Below are 14,346 nucleotides of genomic sequence, written 5' to 3' on the forward strand. Positions count from 1 at the left end.
TCCCCGTGTCCTCAAGTCCATTCTCTACGTCTGCGTCTTTATTCCTGTCCTGCCCCTAGGTTCTTCAGAACCATTTTTTCCCCCCTTAGATTCCATATATATGTGTTAGCATACGGTATTTGTTTTTCTCTTTCTGACTTACTTCACCCTGTATGACAGACTCTAGGTCCACCCACCTCACTACAAATAACTCAATTTCTTTTCTTTTTAGAAACCATGAACTTTTGATCTGGGCCAACCTGCAAATGTTCCAAGGACACTGCAAAAACGCCTGCAACTTGCCACAATAATGGGCTTATACCTCCCTCTAGTGATAGGCTTAGCACAACCCTGTTCAGCAAAGACTAGCTTCTGCAGCCAACTTCAATTAAAATTCTTTGTAACGCAAACCCCTCTTTGCCTTTAAAATCTCCTGACTTTTATTCCCCAGCTGGACACCTTTTGGTTGTCACTTGAATGTGTGTCCGCAATTGCAAATCTTTGATCCCAAGCAAATGTGTCATGCTTGATTAGTGCCGCTGAGGTTTACTTAGGTCCACAGTATCAACGACAGACTTCATTATCTAATTTTATATACTTATTCTCTTAGCCAATGATGAAGAACACAGGGATATTTAGTTGCATATAATTCCCTTTTTAATTTTTTATTCCAAAATCTTATTGACTTGATTTTTCTTACTTGAAAATTCTTCCAAGATTTTTCTAAAAACAACAACAACAAGTAGGACTGTGGCTACTTTCAGCCTTTTCACAACTGGAATGCTTTTTTGCTAATCCTGTATCAACTTTTATGTTGAGAAATGAGAGTTAAATCAGAATTTTTTAAAGGTTATACATAAAGGCTTTGCTGGGTCTACTTCGATGTGTTTTTAATTTGTACTTCCCTCAAGGACAAGGTGCATTAATGCCCTGGGGCTTTTCACATCACAAACCGGCAGCGAGGGGAACTACATTACCCAGAAGACTGTGCGGACCAGCCTTGTTCTCCTCTCCAATGAAGGCACCAAATTAGGGCTCTTCCGGATTGTGAAATAACCAGGGGCGGGACTTCCGGCGTCTTTCTGATGGCGGTCGTTTGGCGGCTTTTGCTGCCGTCTGCAGGACCCAAGGCTCTAGGTCACTCGGTGGAGCGGAGCTTAGAGAAACTGGAAGGAGCCCGAGGGGGCGCCGTCCACACTGTCCAGGAGTGAGTGGGTTGCGGAACCCGCTTCCGGGATTTTCGGCCTAGGTCTCCGCCATTATCCCGCGCGTCTCCTGGCACCACCGCGCCCACAGGGTCCTATGTCAACCAACGCGGTGCAGGACCCGGCCCAGGTGACTGTTCCGCCCCCCCGACCCAAATCCGCAAGCCCCCAGGGAGGGTCTCCTGCTCAGGGCACTGGGGTTCAGTCTCCTGCTTCCAGAACTTTAGGTGTGCGTGTGTGGTGGTCCCATTTCTGACAGGCTGTGTGACGCAGTGTGGAGCGTGTTAAAGGCTGTGGGCTTGGCCCGTGCAAAGCCTTGGAGGTGCTCAAGAGCCGGGAGCATTCGGGAGTCCAGGACTTAGGCTGTCACCACATGGACATCAGTCTGCCAGTGACCTCCTCCCCCAGGGCAGGAGGTTCTTTCTGCAGGGACAGGGCATTTAAGGAGGAGTCAACAGTCTGCATCAACTGAGCCAACAGTCAGTATTCTGGGAACCATGGTGGGTTGTGAATAAATCAGGACGACCCTCTGAGTTTTAAAGTATTTCAAAGCCTGCTCAGGGGAGAACAGACTGGGGAGGGGGAGCTGAGGGTGGAGGCAGAGAGACCTGGGAGAGCCTAGTGCATTCCACTCCAAAGAGTAAGGTGGCTTCTGGACCAGAGTGGTGCCTATGGAAGTTGCTGACCTGAAACAAACAGCCTGCACGCTATTTCACTTGCAAAGATGGGTCTTTTTTTTTGTTTTTTTTTTGTTTTTTTTTCCAGAATCATCAGGGAATTGCAATTGGGGTGTGCAACCAAGGTGAGCTAAGACTTTTATACAGATTAAAGAAGGAAGTTACAAGGGCTATAGTCACCAAAGAGTCCATGGCTTTTCATTGGCCAAGTCCTTTCCAGGAAAGAAGAGAGTCTTTCTTCTTCCTTTTGGATACTGTTATTGTCTCAGGTCAGTGAGGGCTCCCCTTCTGGTGTGCCAACTTTAATTGAGGTTTCTGTTTATTAATTTTTTTTACAAAGGAATTTAAGTAATAAGATCCCCAGTAAACCTTAAAGATAATTGGTAGGATTTCCTGGTGCTGTAAATATGGCTCCGAGCTAGAGGACAGACTAAAGTACAATAAAGGTTTTCTTTTGGCAGAGCATCTGGGAAGACTTGAGACCAGACTGATGTGAGAAGTCAGTTTTAGGGAGAGATTAAAAGCTGGATTCGGGACATGCTGTTTCTGAGATCCCAAAGTTGAGGTAACAATAGGAGCTGCTGGAATCTGTAATCTGGAATTGGGGGAGGAGGACACTGGCGGACTGATGTCCATGTGGTGACAGCCTAAGTCCTGGACTCCAGCCAAGCCAGGATCTCAAATTTAGGAGGGAAAGTCTTGTCACTTTTCTGTGCAAGGGGACCTCAGATGAAAGTAGAGAGACCTGGGGCTGGAGGGCAGGGCAGAGTGGGTGGGACTTTCTGAGGCTGCCTGAAGATGGCAGGGTCCTGTGGTTCCAGGGCTTTCTGGGGAAGCGAGGGTATAAAGAGTAAGGAGCCTTGCCTGGGATGGAGATGGAGAAGGAGGTGTGACGTGTAGCTTCACTGCTCTGAACACTCAGCCGACTGTCTATTCCTTGTGGAGCCAGAAAAAGGTCAGCCAGGGTGGTGGAGCAGCTCAGGCCCAGTCAAGGGCACACGTGCCTCAGCTCTCCCAGGAAACTACAAGGTTAAAAATGTATAGATTTAACAAGTTAATCTTGTGTAAACAAGTAATAACTGCTTAAAATGAGAATATATATCTGTGCTATAATAAAATACATATGTTTAGGTTTTGTTTTGGGCTCTTCACCTAGAGCTCTGAACCCCTTGGAATGTCCTGGATTTAGGATTGTTTTTTGTTATTCACAAGTAGCGTCTTTAATCACACAGGAGTTTGACTTAGCGTGGGTCCCCTAGATAACCTCAGGATTGGACTGGTCACCAGGAAAATAAGGTGAATAGAAGGTTAAACTTTCATCCCCACGTGGGACCACCCAAGGATCAGGGGGGAGCGGGAGACTAGGTATAAAAACTGCTGAACAATGAAACTCAAGGTTCCTTCAGATTGGTGAACACATTGAAATGGTGGAAGTGCTGGGAGGGTGGCATGTACTGAAAGGGCCTAGAAACCCCCTGCTGCCCTCCATCCCCCCAACCCTGACCTAGACGTCACTTTCATTTGACTGTTCCTAAGTTGTATACATTACAGTAAACCAGAAAAAGAAAAGTGTTTTCCTAACTTCATGGGTCATTTCAGCAAATTATCAAAACCGAGAAGGGGTTCATGGGAAACCCTGAATTTGTAGCCAAGGGGGGCAGAAGTACTGGTAGCCTGGGGACCAGGGATCGGAACTGGCTTCTCAAAAGAGGGCAGTTTATGGGCCTGATGCCTTAAACCTGTGGATTCTATCACTAAGTTCAGGTAGTGTAATAATAGGAATGAACTGTAGGGCACCACAGTGGTGTCATAAAATTAGATAATTGGTGGTTGAAAAAAGATACTTTGTCTCAGAAAGCCTTGAAAGACATGTAAGAAAAACCTAATTTTAAAAAACATTTATAGAAATCTTAATCCTGTGTTCTGTAATAGCTGAATCTTAGCATGGGAGAGGTAATAATGCATTTGGTATGTACACATTATGAGATAGACATCCTAAGTGTTGCCGTTTATGTGAAGACACTGAGACTCAAAGAGGGTGAGTCTTTTTTTTTTTTTTTTGCCACGCCCCGCGGCATGTGGGATCTTAGTTCCCCAGCCAGGGATGGCACCTGGGCAACCTGCAGTGGAAGCTTGGAGTCTTAACCACTGGTCTGCCAGGGAAGTCCCAAGGATGTTGAGTCTTTGTCTAAGCCTTTCGAGTTGTCAAGCTATAGTTCTGAAGACTGAGGATCTGAGGTCAGAGGTCAGCCTCAGATGACTCATGTCCAGGAAAAGGAAGGGAAGAAACGGCTCAGCCTTTACATCCTCACCATAATCACCTTTACCTCAGATACTCCCTCTTTTCACAGGTTCCCATGGTAGCAGCAGCATTTATGGTCCCTGGACAGGTAAGTGGAAGAAGCCCCAGTACCTACCCAGACATCATTGCTACCTCTGGTCCTGACACACAGATATAGAAGACAGTGTTGTCCTGCGATTCTGGGTCCTTAGGTCTGGGCCCTGGCATCATCTCAGGCACAGGACCATTCATCAAAGCCAGAAGTTGTACAGAGGTGTTCCCATGTGTCCAGTGGAGAAGGTCAAGTGGTGACATATCCTTGGTCACAGCCTGGAGATGAGACTGAGAGGGGAGTGTTCAGGGAACTGCAGGACCCATGACGTGGGCTGATAAAGACTGAGGGCATGAGTCATTCCTGGGATGGCAGCCTGAGGAGCTGGGTCTCTCCTGAGGGGGCGGGTCCATGCCACGTTGACCGCAGAGGAGGGAAGTGATCTGACGCTGGGTCTGAAGAGGCTGCTCTGCCTGCCGAGAGGAGGAAGACTGGGGATGAGGGTGGAGCCGGGGGCCCAGTGGAGGGCACAGTCCTGGTAAATGTCGATTGTGACTGGATCCTGGCAATGGCTCTGTAGCAGGAGAGGAGGCCAGTCTCTCATTCTCGTTTGTGGTAGAGCTGATTTTCTCCTGTACAGGATGAGAGAGAGTAGTCTGACATGACCCCAGGATGTTTGACTCTAGGTGACGGTGGGGACGCCATGTCTGAGATGGGAAGTCAGAAGTAGGAGTAATGGACAGAAGGACTGTCCAGAGTTCCGTGTCCCCATGCTGAGTCTGAGATATTGCCGGGGTGTCTCGTGGGAGGTGTCAAGTGGGCCACTGGAAACACACACCTGGAGTTCAGGGAAGGTGTGGTTCAGGATTGGAGATACCCCTGAGCAGGTGGATGGCATGTGGACCAGGTCAGATTACAGGCCCTCAGGTCATGTGTGAGTGCCATGAAATTTGTAGGGTTGGGAGGGTGTTCTCCGTGGACTGGCTCACCTCCCTGGGCACAGGGACAGGGGTGGCTGTCATCACTAAGATGGATGAGGCAGTGCAGTGACCATGAGCGTGTGGGGGATGGGAGTGACCTCAGGGGAGGTCCTGGTCGTGGCACAGGATTCGAAGGGGTGGATAAGGTATGGATTGAGAGGCAAAGCAGGAATGGAAGTGAGATGACAGGGAGGTAGGGCCTGGGGCATTGTTTCCCCTCCACAGGCTCAGAGTCTTGTGATGACTGCGGTTGGAGCCTGAAGAGAGTGAGACTGGACGACAGACCAGCTGAGGGCAGATGACCGCAGCTGGGACAGGGTCTTGGGCTGGGCTGGGGGGTGGGGGGCTGTGCTTGGAATGAGAGGAGCAGAGAGAGGAAGGGGTGCGTGGTGCAGGGTCAACACGTGGGCCACTGTGGAGGAAGAGGGCTCCAGGCATCTGACCCCACATGAGATCTGGGTGCTGACGTGGGAACAGGGATCAGGGCCAGGTGGGGGGACGGAAAGCAGTGCTGGGACCACCTGTAGCAGCGGGTCCCACAGAGGCCTGGGGAAGCACCGCGTGCTGGGTGGCACGTGGGGAACACGGTGAGGTGCCGAAGGCCTGTGGCCGAGGTGGTGGCGTGGGGTGGGGTGGGGGTCATGGTCAGGCACGTGAGGGAGTTGTGACCCTGCAGGGCTGGGCAACGGAGAGTGAGGGAGTGTGAGCATGGACTCAGGGCCCTTGTCCCCAGGCTTTACTCCAGGGGGCTGAGCACAAGTGTCATTGTATGTGGTGTGATCTGTGTGATCTCAGGAGAGTCGACTCTGAGGAGAGTGGCTGGGGGTCTGTATGGCAGCCCCAGAGCGTCTTGTGAGACTGCTTGTCTCCCTCTCTGTTTTAACTGAATGACGTAACGCTAGCAGGTTCCTGTAGTATCAGGACCTGGTGTGTCCTCTGAGCTGGGTCACTGGGGTAGACGACCATAACCTGGGGGTCCTGGTTGCAGAGGCTGCTGTGAACTCACTTGTCCCCCTCATGACAGGGCCATGTGATCTTTGAGGATGTGGCTGTGTCCTTCTCCCAGGAGGAGTGGGGTCTCCTTAACGATGCTCAGAGACTCCTCTACTGTGACGTGATGCTGGAGAACCTGTCACTTATAGCCTCCCTGGGTAAGGACCCATGTTCACACACCATCGCCCCGTACGGGACTCTGCCCTTCTTTTTGCATGGCTCACTCCGTCCGTCCCAGCCTGGACCTTGGACATTGCTTACTCCCCTGATTTCCTGGCACTTGAGCTGCGTTCCCCCACCCTGTGTGTGTTCAGCCCTGTACCATAGTCCCTGAAGCCTTTCACAGAAGCCTTTCGTCTCAGAGGCTTGAAGCCTGCCCAACTGATGCCACTTAGCTTTGCCACCGCTTGTTGTGTTGACTGTTCAGATGTGTGCAAGATCCGTGTCACACGTTCTAACCCTTTTTTTTGCACTGCCTGTGTCAGGAATTACAGACACTTACATGGTCAACATTTGTGGTCAACCCTAGATTATGTTTGCAAGACTCCTTAAGGTTTTTCTAGTGATACATTTTTTTCCTGAAGTCTGTCATTGTTTGGTTCACTCTGGGCCAGTGTCTTTCTCCTAATGGCCCTATTTTCCTCTGAGGACTTTGATCTGGTAGGGTTCATAGTCACCCAGCCTGAGCTGAGGGGTGGAGGCAACCCTGGGTGCCTGACGAGGTGGGGCCCTCTCTAGTCATAGGAAGAGGGTTAATTGCATCCTGAGCCTGGTGAGTAGGAACTGTAGGAAGGCATGATATCATTGATGAATTCTAATCCTACAGGGAAATGTTCTTTGCTCTCTCCTCTTTCAGTGTCAAGATTTATCATGCTCATACTTCATTTCTTTCTTCCACTTCTCCCCATTTTGACATTATGCCCACTTTTCATTTCTAATGTGATTTCTGACTCTTGTTTTCCACCTTAGTGTCCTCCACACTTCTCCTTTCCCCCTCTCTGCACTGTTCTCCAATTTTATGTATTTTGTATATTGTATATGCATGTCCTTAATGTATCATGAGAGGTACATGTTTACTTACATTGTCTTTGAACACTGATAGTCAGGTGTAATTGCATTTTGCTGGATTGAGACACGCATTCTACAGAGCTGACACTTGTCACCACCAGAAAGTCCTGCTGAAAGCCATTGGCCGAGGAGTGGGTTGTTCTAGCCTCTCCTCCCGGCATGGCGCCACATCCTGGTATCCTGTGTTCTTGCTGGTTTGAGACATTTCCTGTTCTGTAACCATCAGAGGCCTAGTATTGCACAGTATCCCCTTCTACCACTTGACCCTTTCTCCCTTGTTTTAATAACAAACCCATGGGCTTATTCCTACATGTGTCATGCACAGATCTGTAGTGGGCTCCTGTCCTACCAACGTCTCCATACAGTTTATCAGCATTTTTGTGCTTTCAGGGTGTTGGCGTGCAGTAGGTACTGAGGAGGCTGCTTCTGAACAATGTGTTTCTGTAGAACAAGTCACACAAGACAGGAATCCAAATCCAGACCTATCTATCCTGAAGACTCTTACTTCAGATACAGGTGCCCTGGGAGAGAAAGACGTTTTGTACCTGGCTGAGCACCAAGGAGTGCATCCTGGGCTGAAACCGTCCTCTTCTGGGGCTTGTGGGAAAATGTTCACTTCTCACCTACAACAGCACCAGAAGCAGCCCAGTGGAGAGAAACACCTCAGAAGGGAAGAGAACGGGGCCTTGCTTGTGACGAGCTGCCAAGTCTTTTTACCCAACAATATGTTCGCATGTGGAGAGGTTGAGAAGGCTTTCCTAGGCAGCTTGGGCTTTCCCCAGCACCAGCCCTCCCAAGATGGACAGCATCCACGTAGAAGCAGGCAGAGCAGGGAGGTCTCTCACCCTGGGCAAGGGCATTACGAGTGCAGCGAATGTGGCAAAGCCTTCAGTAAGAAGTATAAATTCACTGAGCACCTGAGAGTTCACACTGGAGAAAAACCTTATGGGTGCAGCGACTGCGGGAAGTTCTTCAGACTCAGGGGGGGTCTTTCTCATCATCGGAGAGTTCACACAGGAGAAAAACCTTTTCATTGCAGTAAATGTGGGAAAGTCTTCATCTACAAATGTAAACTTGTTCAGCACCAAAGAGTTCACACTGGAGAAAGACCCTATGAGTGTAATGAATGTGGGAAAGCCTATGCCCGCAAGGATTCACTTGTCCAGCACCAAAAGGTCCACACTGGAGAGAAACCTCATAAATGCAGTGAATGTGGGAAGCTCTTCCTTTACAGAAATAAACTTCTTGTGCACCAGAGGATCCATACTGGAGAAAAGCCTTTTAAGTGCACCGAATGTGGGAAGTCCTTCAGTTATAAAACCAGTCTTATTATCCACCAGAGAACCCACACTGGAGAAAGGCCTCATATGTGCAGTGAGTGTGGGAAAGCCTATGTCAACAAAAAAAGTCTTATTGTACACCAGAGAATTCACAATGGAGAAAAAGTTTACGGGTGTAAGAAATGTGGGAACTTCTTTATAAGCAGCTTTGCCCTCAATAAACACCAGAATGTTCACACTGCACAAAGGCGTTATGAGTGCAGCGAATGTGGGAAAGCTTTCAAGAGGAAAATCAGACTTGCTGAGCACCAGAGAATCCACACTGGAGAAAGACCCTATGAGTGTAATGAATGTGGGAAAGCCTTCAAGCTAAAGAATACACTTGTTAGCCACCGAAATGTCCACACTAGAGCAAAGCCTTTTCAGTGCAGTGACTGTGGGAAGCCCTACAGTAACAAAACAAGTCTTGTTGTCCACCAGAGAATCCACACTGGAGTAAAGCCTTTTCAGTGCAATGAATGTGGGAAGCCTTACAGTTACAGAACAAGTCTTATTGTCCACCAGAGAATCCACACTGGAGAAAGGCCTTATGAGTGTAGTTCTTTGTATGTAGCTCCAAGCTCATAAAAAAGAGGAAAGTTCACACTGGAGAAATGCTTTCTGGACTTTTGTGTTCCTTCACTTGAGTTAATATCTAGCACCACAATTCCTGTGTTGTACAGTAGATGAATGTTTAACTTATGTGGGGTCAAACTTTTTAAAGTGATAGTATCCTTTTACAGTCTTGCCAGAAACACCAGAACCCAAGTTCCCATTCTTTCCATTCTTACCAACACTTGGTACGTGCAGGCTTTCTAATTTTTGTGACATCATAGGTGTATAGTGGTATCAAGTGATTTTAATTTGCACTTCCCTAATGACATGATGCTGAGTGGTCTTCCATGTGTTAATTTCCAGCCATATATTGTTATTGAAATTTCTGTTCATTTGATTTGTTGTTCTAATTACTGAGTTTTGACATTTCTTCATGAATTATTGATTAAGGTCCTCTAATGGAAATACTTAGCAACACATTCTTCCAGAGTTGGTCTTGTCTTTTCAATCACTTTTCAGAGAAAAAGTTCTTAATTTTAGTGTAGTCTAATTTGTCCATTTATTCTTATACTTTTTCCCTTGTTTCCTCCTGTAACTTTTATGGTTTAGGGTTTTTATTGATGTAAATGAATCATTTTCAATTAATTGTGGAAGTTATTTTTTAAAATATAGATACCCAATTGCTGCAGTGATACTGATTTAAAAGATTATACCTTTTCCCCTGAATTGTTTAGTATCTTCATCGAAGGTCAGTCATTTATCTATATGTTTATTTCTAGAATTTCTATTCTGTTGCATTTATCTACTTTATTTATGCCAGTATTTTCATGTATTAACTAATTTGTTTTTATAGTATGTCTTGAAATCAAGGTTGTATACTCCTTTGAATTGCTTTTTTTTTTCAGTCATTATAGCCTTTCTTGGTTCTTTGCCTTTCCATATGAAGTTTAGAATCCACTTTTCAGCTTATACAGCACAAAAAATCCTACTAGGAGTTTCACTGGGATTGAATTTAGTCTTCAATTTATTTTTATTTTTATTTTTATTTTTTGGCTGTTCTGCGCAGCTTATGGGATCTTAGTTCCCTGATCAGCAACTGAACCCGGGCCAGGGCAGTGAAAGCGCCGAGTCCTAACCACTGGACCTCCAGGGAATTCTCCTAATCTTCAGTTTAGAAAGAAATACTGAGTGTCCCAATCCATAAACATGATACATCTTCTTTTATGTAGATCTTATTTAATTTTGGATGGAAATGTTTTTAGATTTCCTTTTATAAGTCTTGCATATGTATTTTCTACATCTGATAATATTGTGAATGGGAATTAAAAAAATTTTTTTTCTTTGTGAAATGTTCAGTGCTAGTACACTAAGAGAGATATCAAACTACGGATAGAAGCAAGCCTTCTTAATCCTACAACATCTACAAAGAGCTATTAGAAATACTATACCTTGGAACCATTATTAAACTATTGCCATTAGAATAAAAGGAGGACAGCTGCTCATTGTTCTCTTATTCAGTATCATCCTGGAGTTCCAATTTCATTCAATACGAAAAAAAAAAAAAAAACCGGCAAAATAATGAATATGTAGCAATTGGAAACGAAGAAAGAAACCACCTAAAATATGTCCTCAGTTTTCATCTTCACTATGAATCCAAATGTGGACACTCATTTTGGTGCCTCAGCCCATCGTAAACTCATAATTTTTTCATCACCCATTCGCTGACCTTCTTACTTCCTTAGGACCCATCACCTTCTATTACACTATGCAACTTAATATCATAGAAGAACTGCTTATTTTATTTTTCTATCAAATACAGAGTAAGTTCCAGTAGGAAAATATGTATTTACATGTTGTGCATTGATACATTCTGTATTCCTAGAAACATGTCTGAAACACATATGGTACTTTTTTTTTTGGCCTCACTGCGCGGTATGTGGGGTCTTAGTTCCCGGACCAGGGATCAAATACTTGCCCCCTGAAATGGAAGCGCAGAGTCTTAACCACTAGAACGCCAGGCAAGTCCCCCATGTGGTACCTATTGACATCTTAAAATACGGAACAAAATGATAATGCACATTTAACATTCATTTGCACAACTGTGGGTATACTTTCTAACTCTCCTCACCCTGCCTTTTCCTTCAGTTTTACTACCATGAATGCTCTGAGTTATAGGAAGAAATTATGTTTTGTGAAAAGCCTTTAAATATACTAAAGAATCCCGAGTAGGCATTTTAGTGGTTTCCTTCTCTCACTTATTAGATGTCAAGTTTTGGGGGTTTTTTCCTCACATTCCAGTGGGATTTTGATTATTTCAAAAACCAGTTTTTCACCATCAATTTCTGCCACTCCTCATGGATATCTATCTCATTAAGCACTTTTATTATTATTATTTTTTTTAGTTTATTTATTTCTTTTTGGCTGTGTTGGGTCTTCATTGCTGTGGGCGGGTTTTCTCTAGTTGCAGCCAGTGGGGGCTACTCTTCGTTGTGGTGTGTGGGCTTCTCTTTGGGATGGCTTCTCTTGTTGTGGAGCAAGGGCTCTAGGTGCGCGGGCTTCAGTAGTTGTGGCGCATGGGCTTAGTTGTTCCACAGCATGTGGGATCTTCCCAGACCAGGGCTCGAACCCATGTCCCCTGCATTGGCAGGCGGATTCTTAACCACTGCGCCACCAGGGAAGCCCAGGTACTTTTAATAGCTCTGGGTAGTTACACAGTCTCAAATGTTTTTCAGAGTTTGTCTCCTCTCCGTATGCAGACACTGTCAGTGCACTTACAGGTGACGTGGTAATCACTTCCAAGGAGCAGATGACATCGTGGGGTTCTAAACCTTTATCTCAGGCTTACGTGTCCCCATTGCACACTCAGATGCTGCCATGGCAGTCCTTGTTACGGGAGCAAATACACATTTGGTAAGTATCTCTTCAGGTATCTGATTCTTAGAAAACATTTATGTCAGGAAACCGGAAATTAACTATTCTTAAAATAAATTTCACTTCATGAGGTCAGGACAATAAAAAAGGAACCACCTTAAATAGGTTATATATATAGATATAGGCAGACATAAGAACAAAGCCATAAAAACAGGAAAGGCATTTGCTGAGGAAACCAGAGGCATGTTGCCCCTCATCAACGTGCATCAGGAGTGCCTGACACTTCCCCTCTCTCCTCAGTTGCATTGTTTTGAAAGTTGTTTCACTGGCTTCTCACTAAACACACTGACCATAAACAGGGTTCACTGTAGAGGCTTCAAGATAAGGTGGTGAGTAATAAGATGAAGAAGATGAGCTCCTACTCTGAGTAGACGCCTAGTGTCTGTGTGGTATCTGCTGATGAGGGGCATGTTGTGTCATGGAGACTTTAATGATGTGTCTCTAAATTTTTATCCTTGGCGGAAGGCTGTTCATTGCATCTTAAGTACTTGGATGTTCTCTTTATCATAGTAATCAACACTCTCTACCCTCCTAGGGCCTTGGCTTCCATTCCTCACCTATAAAAATGGATCCATTCTTCTGTCATCTGTATGTCTATCATTCACCTATATGTCTATCATCTATATATCTATCTCTGTCATCTTTGCCTTATTGTGATTTCATCTCAATGACATGTCCCATTTATAAGATAATTTTCTTAAACAGAAAATAAAAATTTGGACCAGACATCCTCTTAGAAGAATGGAATCACCCTGCACTCAATGAGAACAGGGCATTTAATTTAGACCCTTCCTGTGTCTCTGCAGAACCTCTATGATCAGGGGAAGTTATCAATCATTACTACCTGTGACTCACTGGAGGTCATTAAGAGTGGATTGGTCCACAACCTCAGCAATGTCATGGTTGTTAGACTCTCAGATTTATGCACACTCCCAAATTCCTACGGGAAATTCTCCTGGCATATGTTTTTATTTGTCTTCATCTTGTGATTCTTACCAAGATTTCTGGTTCTTTCCTTTGTCCCTTATTTTGCTTCATTTTCTAGTTTTGTAACCTATTTTCATCACACTGGTGATATTTTTTACTTCAACCTTAAATAGTATTATAAAAATGTTTACTATGAATATTTTGAATGAACCCACTGGTGTATAAAGTTAAACTGAGTAATGACATTGATACACTACACTCCTCCTCCCTTACAAAGTCCGCATCCCAGAGAAGGAACACTTCACAATTGGTGAGTATCTCTCCAGACAGAAATGACAACTTCATACAAATATTCGATAAGATCTTGGAGAACACCCCCTAACCACTGGACCACCAGGGATTTCCCTCCCTTGGATTTTTTAATTTAAATATTTATTGTGAAAATCAGTGATTCACATGCAAGGGTAAGAATGCAGAGAGGGAGTTCCCTGGTGGTCTAATGGTTAGGATTTGGCACTTTCACTGCCGTGACCCAGGTTCAATCCCGGGTTGGGGAACTGAGATCCTGCACACGTTGTGGCACAGAAAGGAGAGGACAAAGGAAAGGAAAGGGAAGCAAAGGGAAAGGGAAGGTAAGGAATCAGGTTTACAGCTGTTGTCCAGGGGTTCCATTCTCAGCAGAGGAGTCAGGTAATGCCCTTCAGTCAGCCCTACATCTCCTCTTCCCTGTACTGCAAAAAGTGAAATCTTTTTTTGGCAAGGCTGAAAGGGCCTTAAATATTGTATGGGAGACCCTTTCTATGTTCCAGAAATGGTTTAGGAAATCTGGAAGGAACTCGAATTAAGAAACTAGACACTCACAGGTCTGTACAATTAATGGGCACCATTCTAACTGCTATATATAAGTTTGCCTCCAGCAGGTTAATATTTCCCACAAATGTTCCCCTGCAATTCTTCTGTCCTGGAGATTGGGTCCTACTGAAATACTGGAAAACTAAGCATCCAGAAGACCAGTCCATATTTGCTGGGCCAGACCTTATAAGGAACGACACAGGGAACAGAAACCACGCTGTTGAAGAAAACCATGACCAATATCATCCAAATCCTGGCTGATTCCAGATCCCCGATACTGACTTCTCTGAATGGGCAGTGAACCCCAACAGATCTTAAGTTGCTTTCAGAAGGAAGTTACGAGAAATAAATTAAGGTGAGGGACTTCCCTGGTGGTCCAGTGGTTAAGAATCTGCCTTCCAATGCAAGGGACGTGGGTTCGATCCCTGGTCAGGGAACTAAGATCCCACATGCCATGGGCCAACTAAGCCCGCGCACTCTAGAGCCCGTTTGCCATAACTAGAGAGCCCGTGTGCTGCAACTGCTGA

At 45.4% G+C, this 14,346-nt stretch overlaps 1 protein-coding gene across 10 annotated transcripts; it reads left to right on the top strand.

Annotated features, from left to right (window-relative positions):
• Positions 1-1,048: 1,048 nt before the first annotated feature.
• LOC103010941 (zinc finger protein OZF-like) lies at positions 1,049-10,629 on the top strand. 10 transcript variants are annotated; one of them, XM_057533979.1, is made up of 6 exons: positions 1,049-1,314; positions 1,950-1,986; positions 2,323-2,426; positions 4,213-4,251; positions 6,199-6,325; positions 7,626-10,629. In XM_057533979.1, the coding sequence occupies exons 4-6, from the start codon at positions 4,219-4,221 to the stop codon at positions 9,140-9,142; spliced, it is 1,677 nt and encodes a 558-aa protein (XP_057389962.1). In that variant the 5' UTR covers positions 1,049-1,314; positions 1,950-1,986; positions 2,323-2,426; positions 4,213-4,218; the 3' UTR covers positions 9,143-10,629. The 10 variants fall into 10 exon arrangements, with proteins under 10 accessions (XP_057389962.1, XP_057389956.1, XP_057389960.1 ...); XM_057533978.1 differs by lacking the exon at positions 1,049-1,314 and adding an exon at positions 1,321-1,663; XM_057533973.1 differs by lacking the exon at positions 2,323-2,426 and having other exon boundaries at positions 1,444-1,986.
• Positions 10,630-14,346: the final 3,717 nt, after the last annotated feature.

The sequence above is a fragment of the Balaenoptera acutorostrata genome, chromosome 19, assembly GCF_949987535.1.
Source record: "Balaenoptera acutorostrata chromosome 19, mBalAcu1.1, whole genome shotgun sequence".
Taxonomy (NCBI): Eukaryota; Metazoa; Chordata; class Mammalia; order Artiodactyla; family Balaenopteridae; genus Balaenoptera; species Balaenoptera acutorostrata.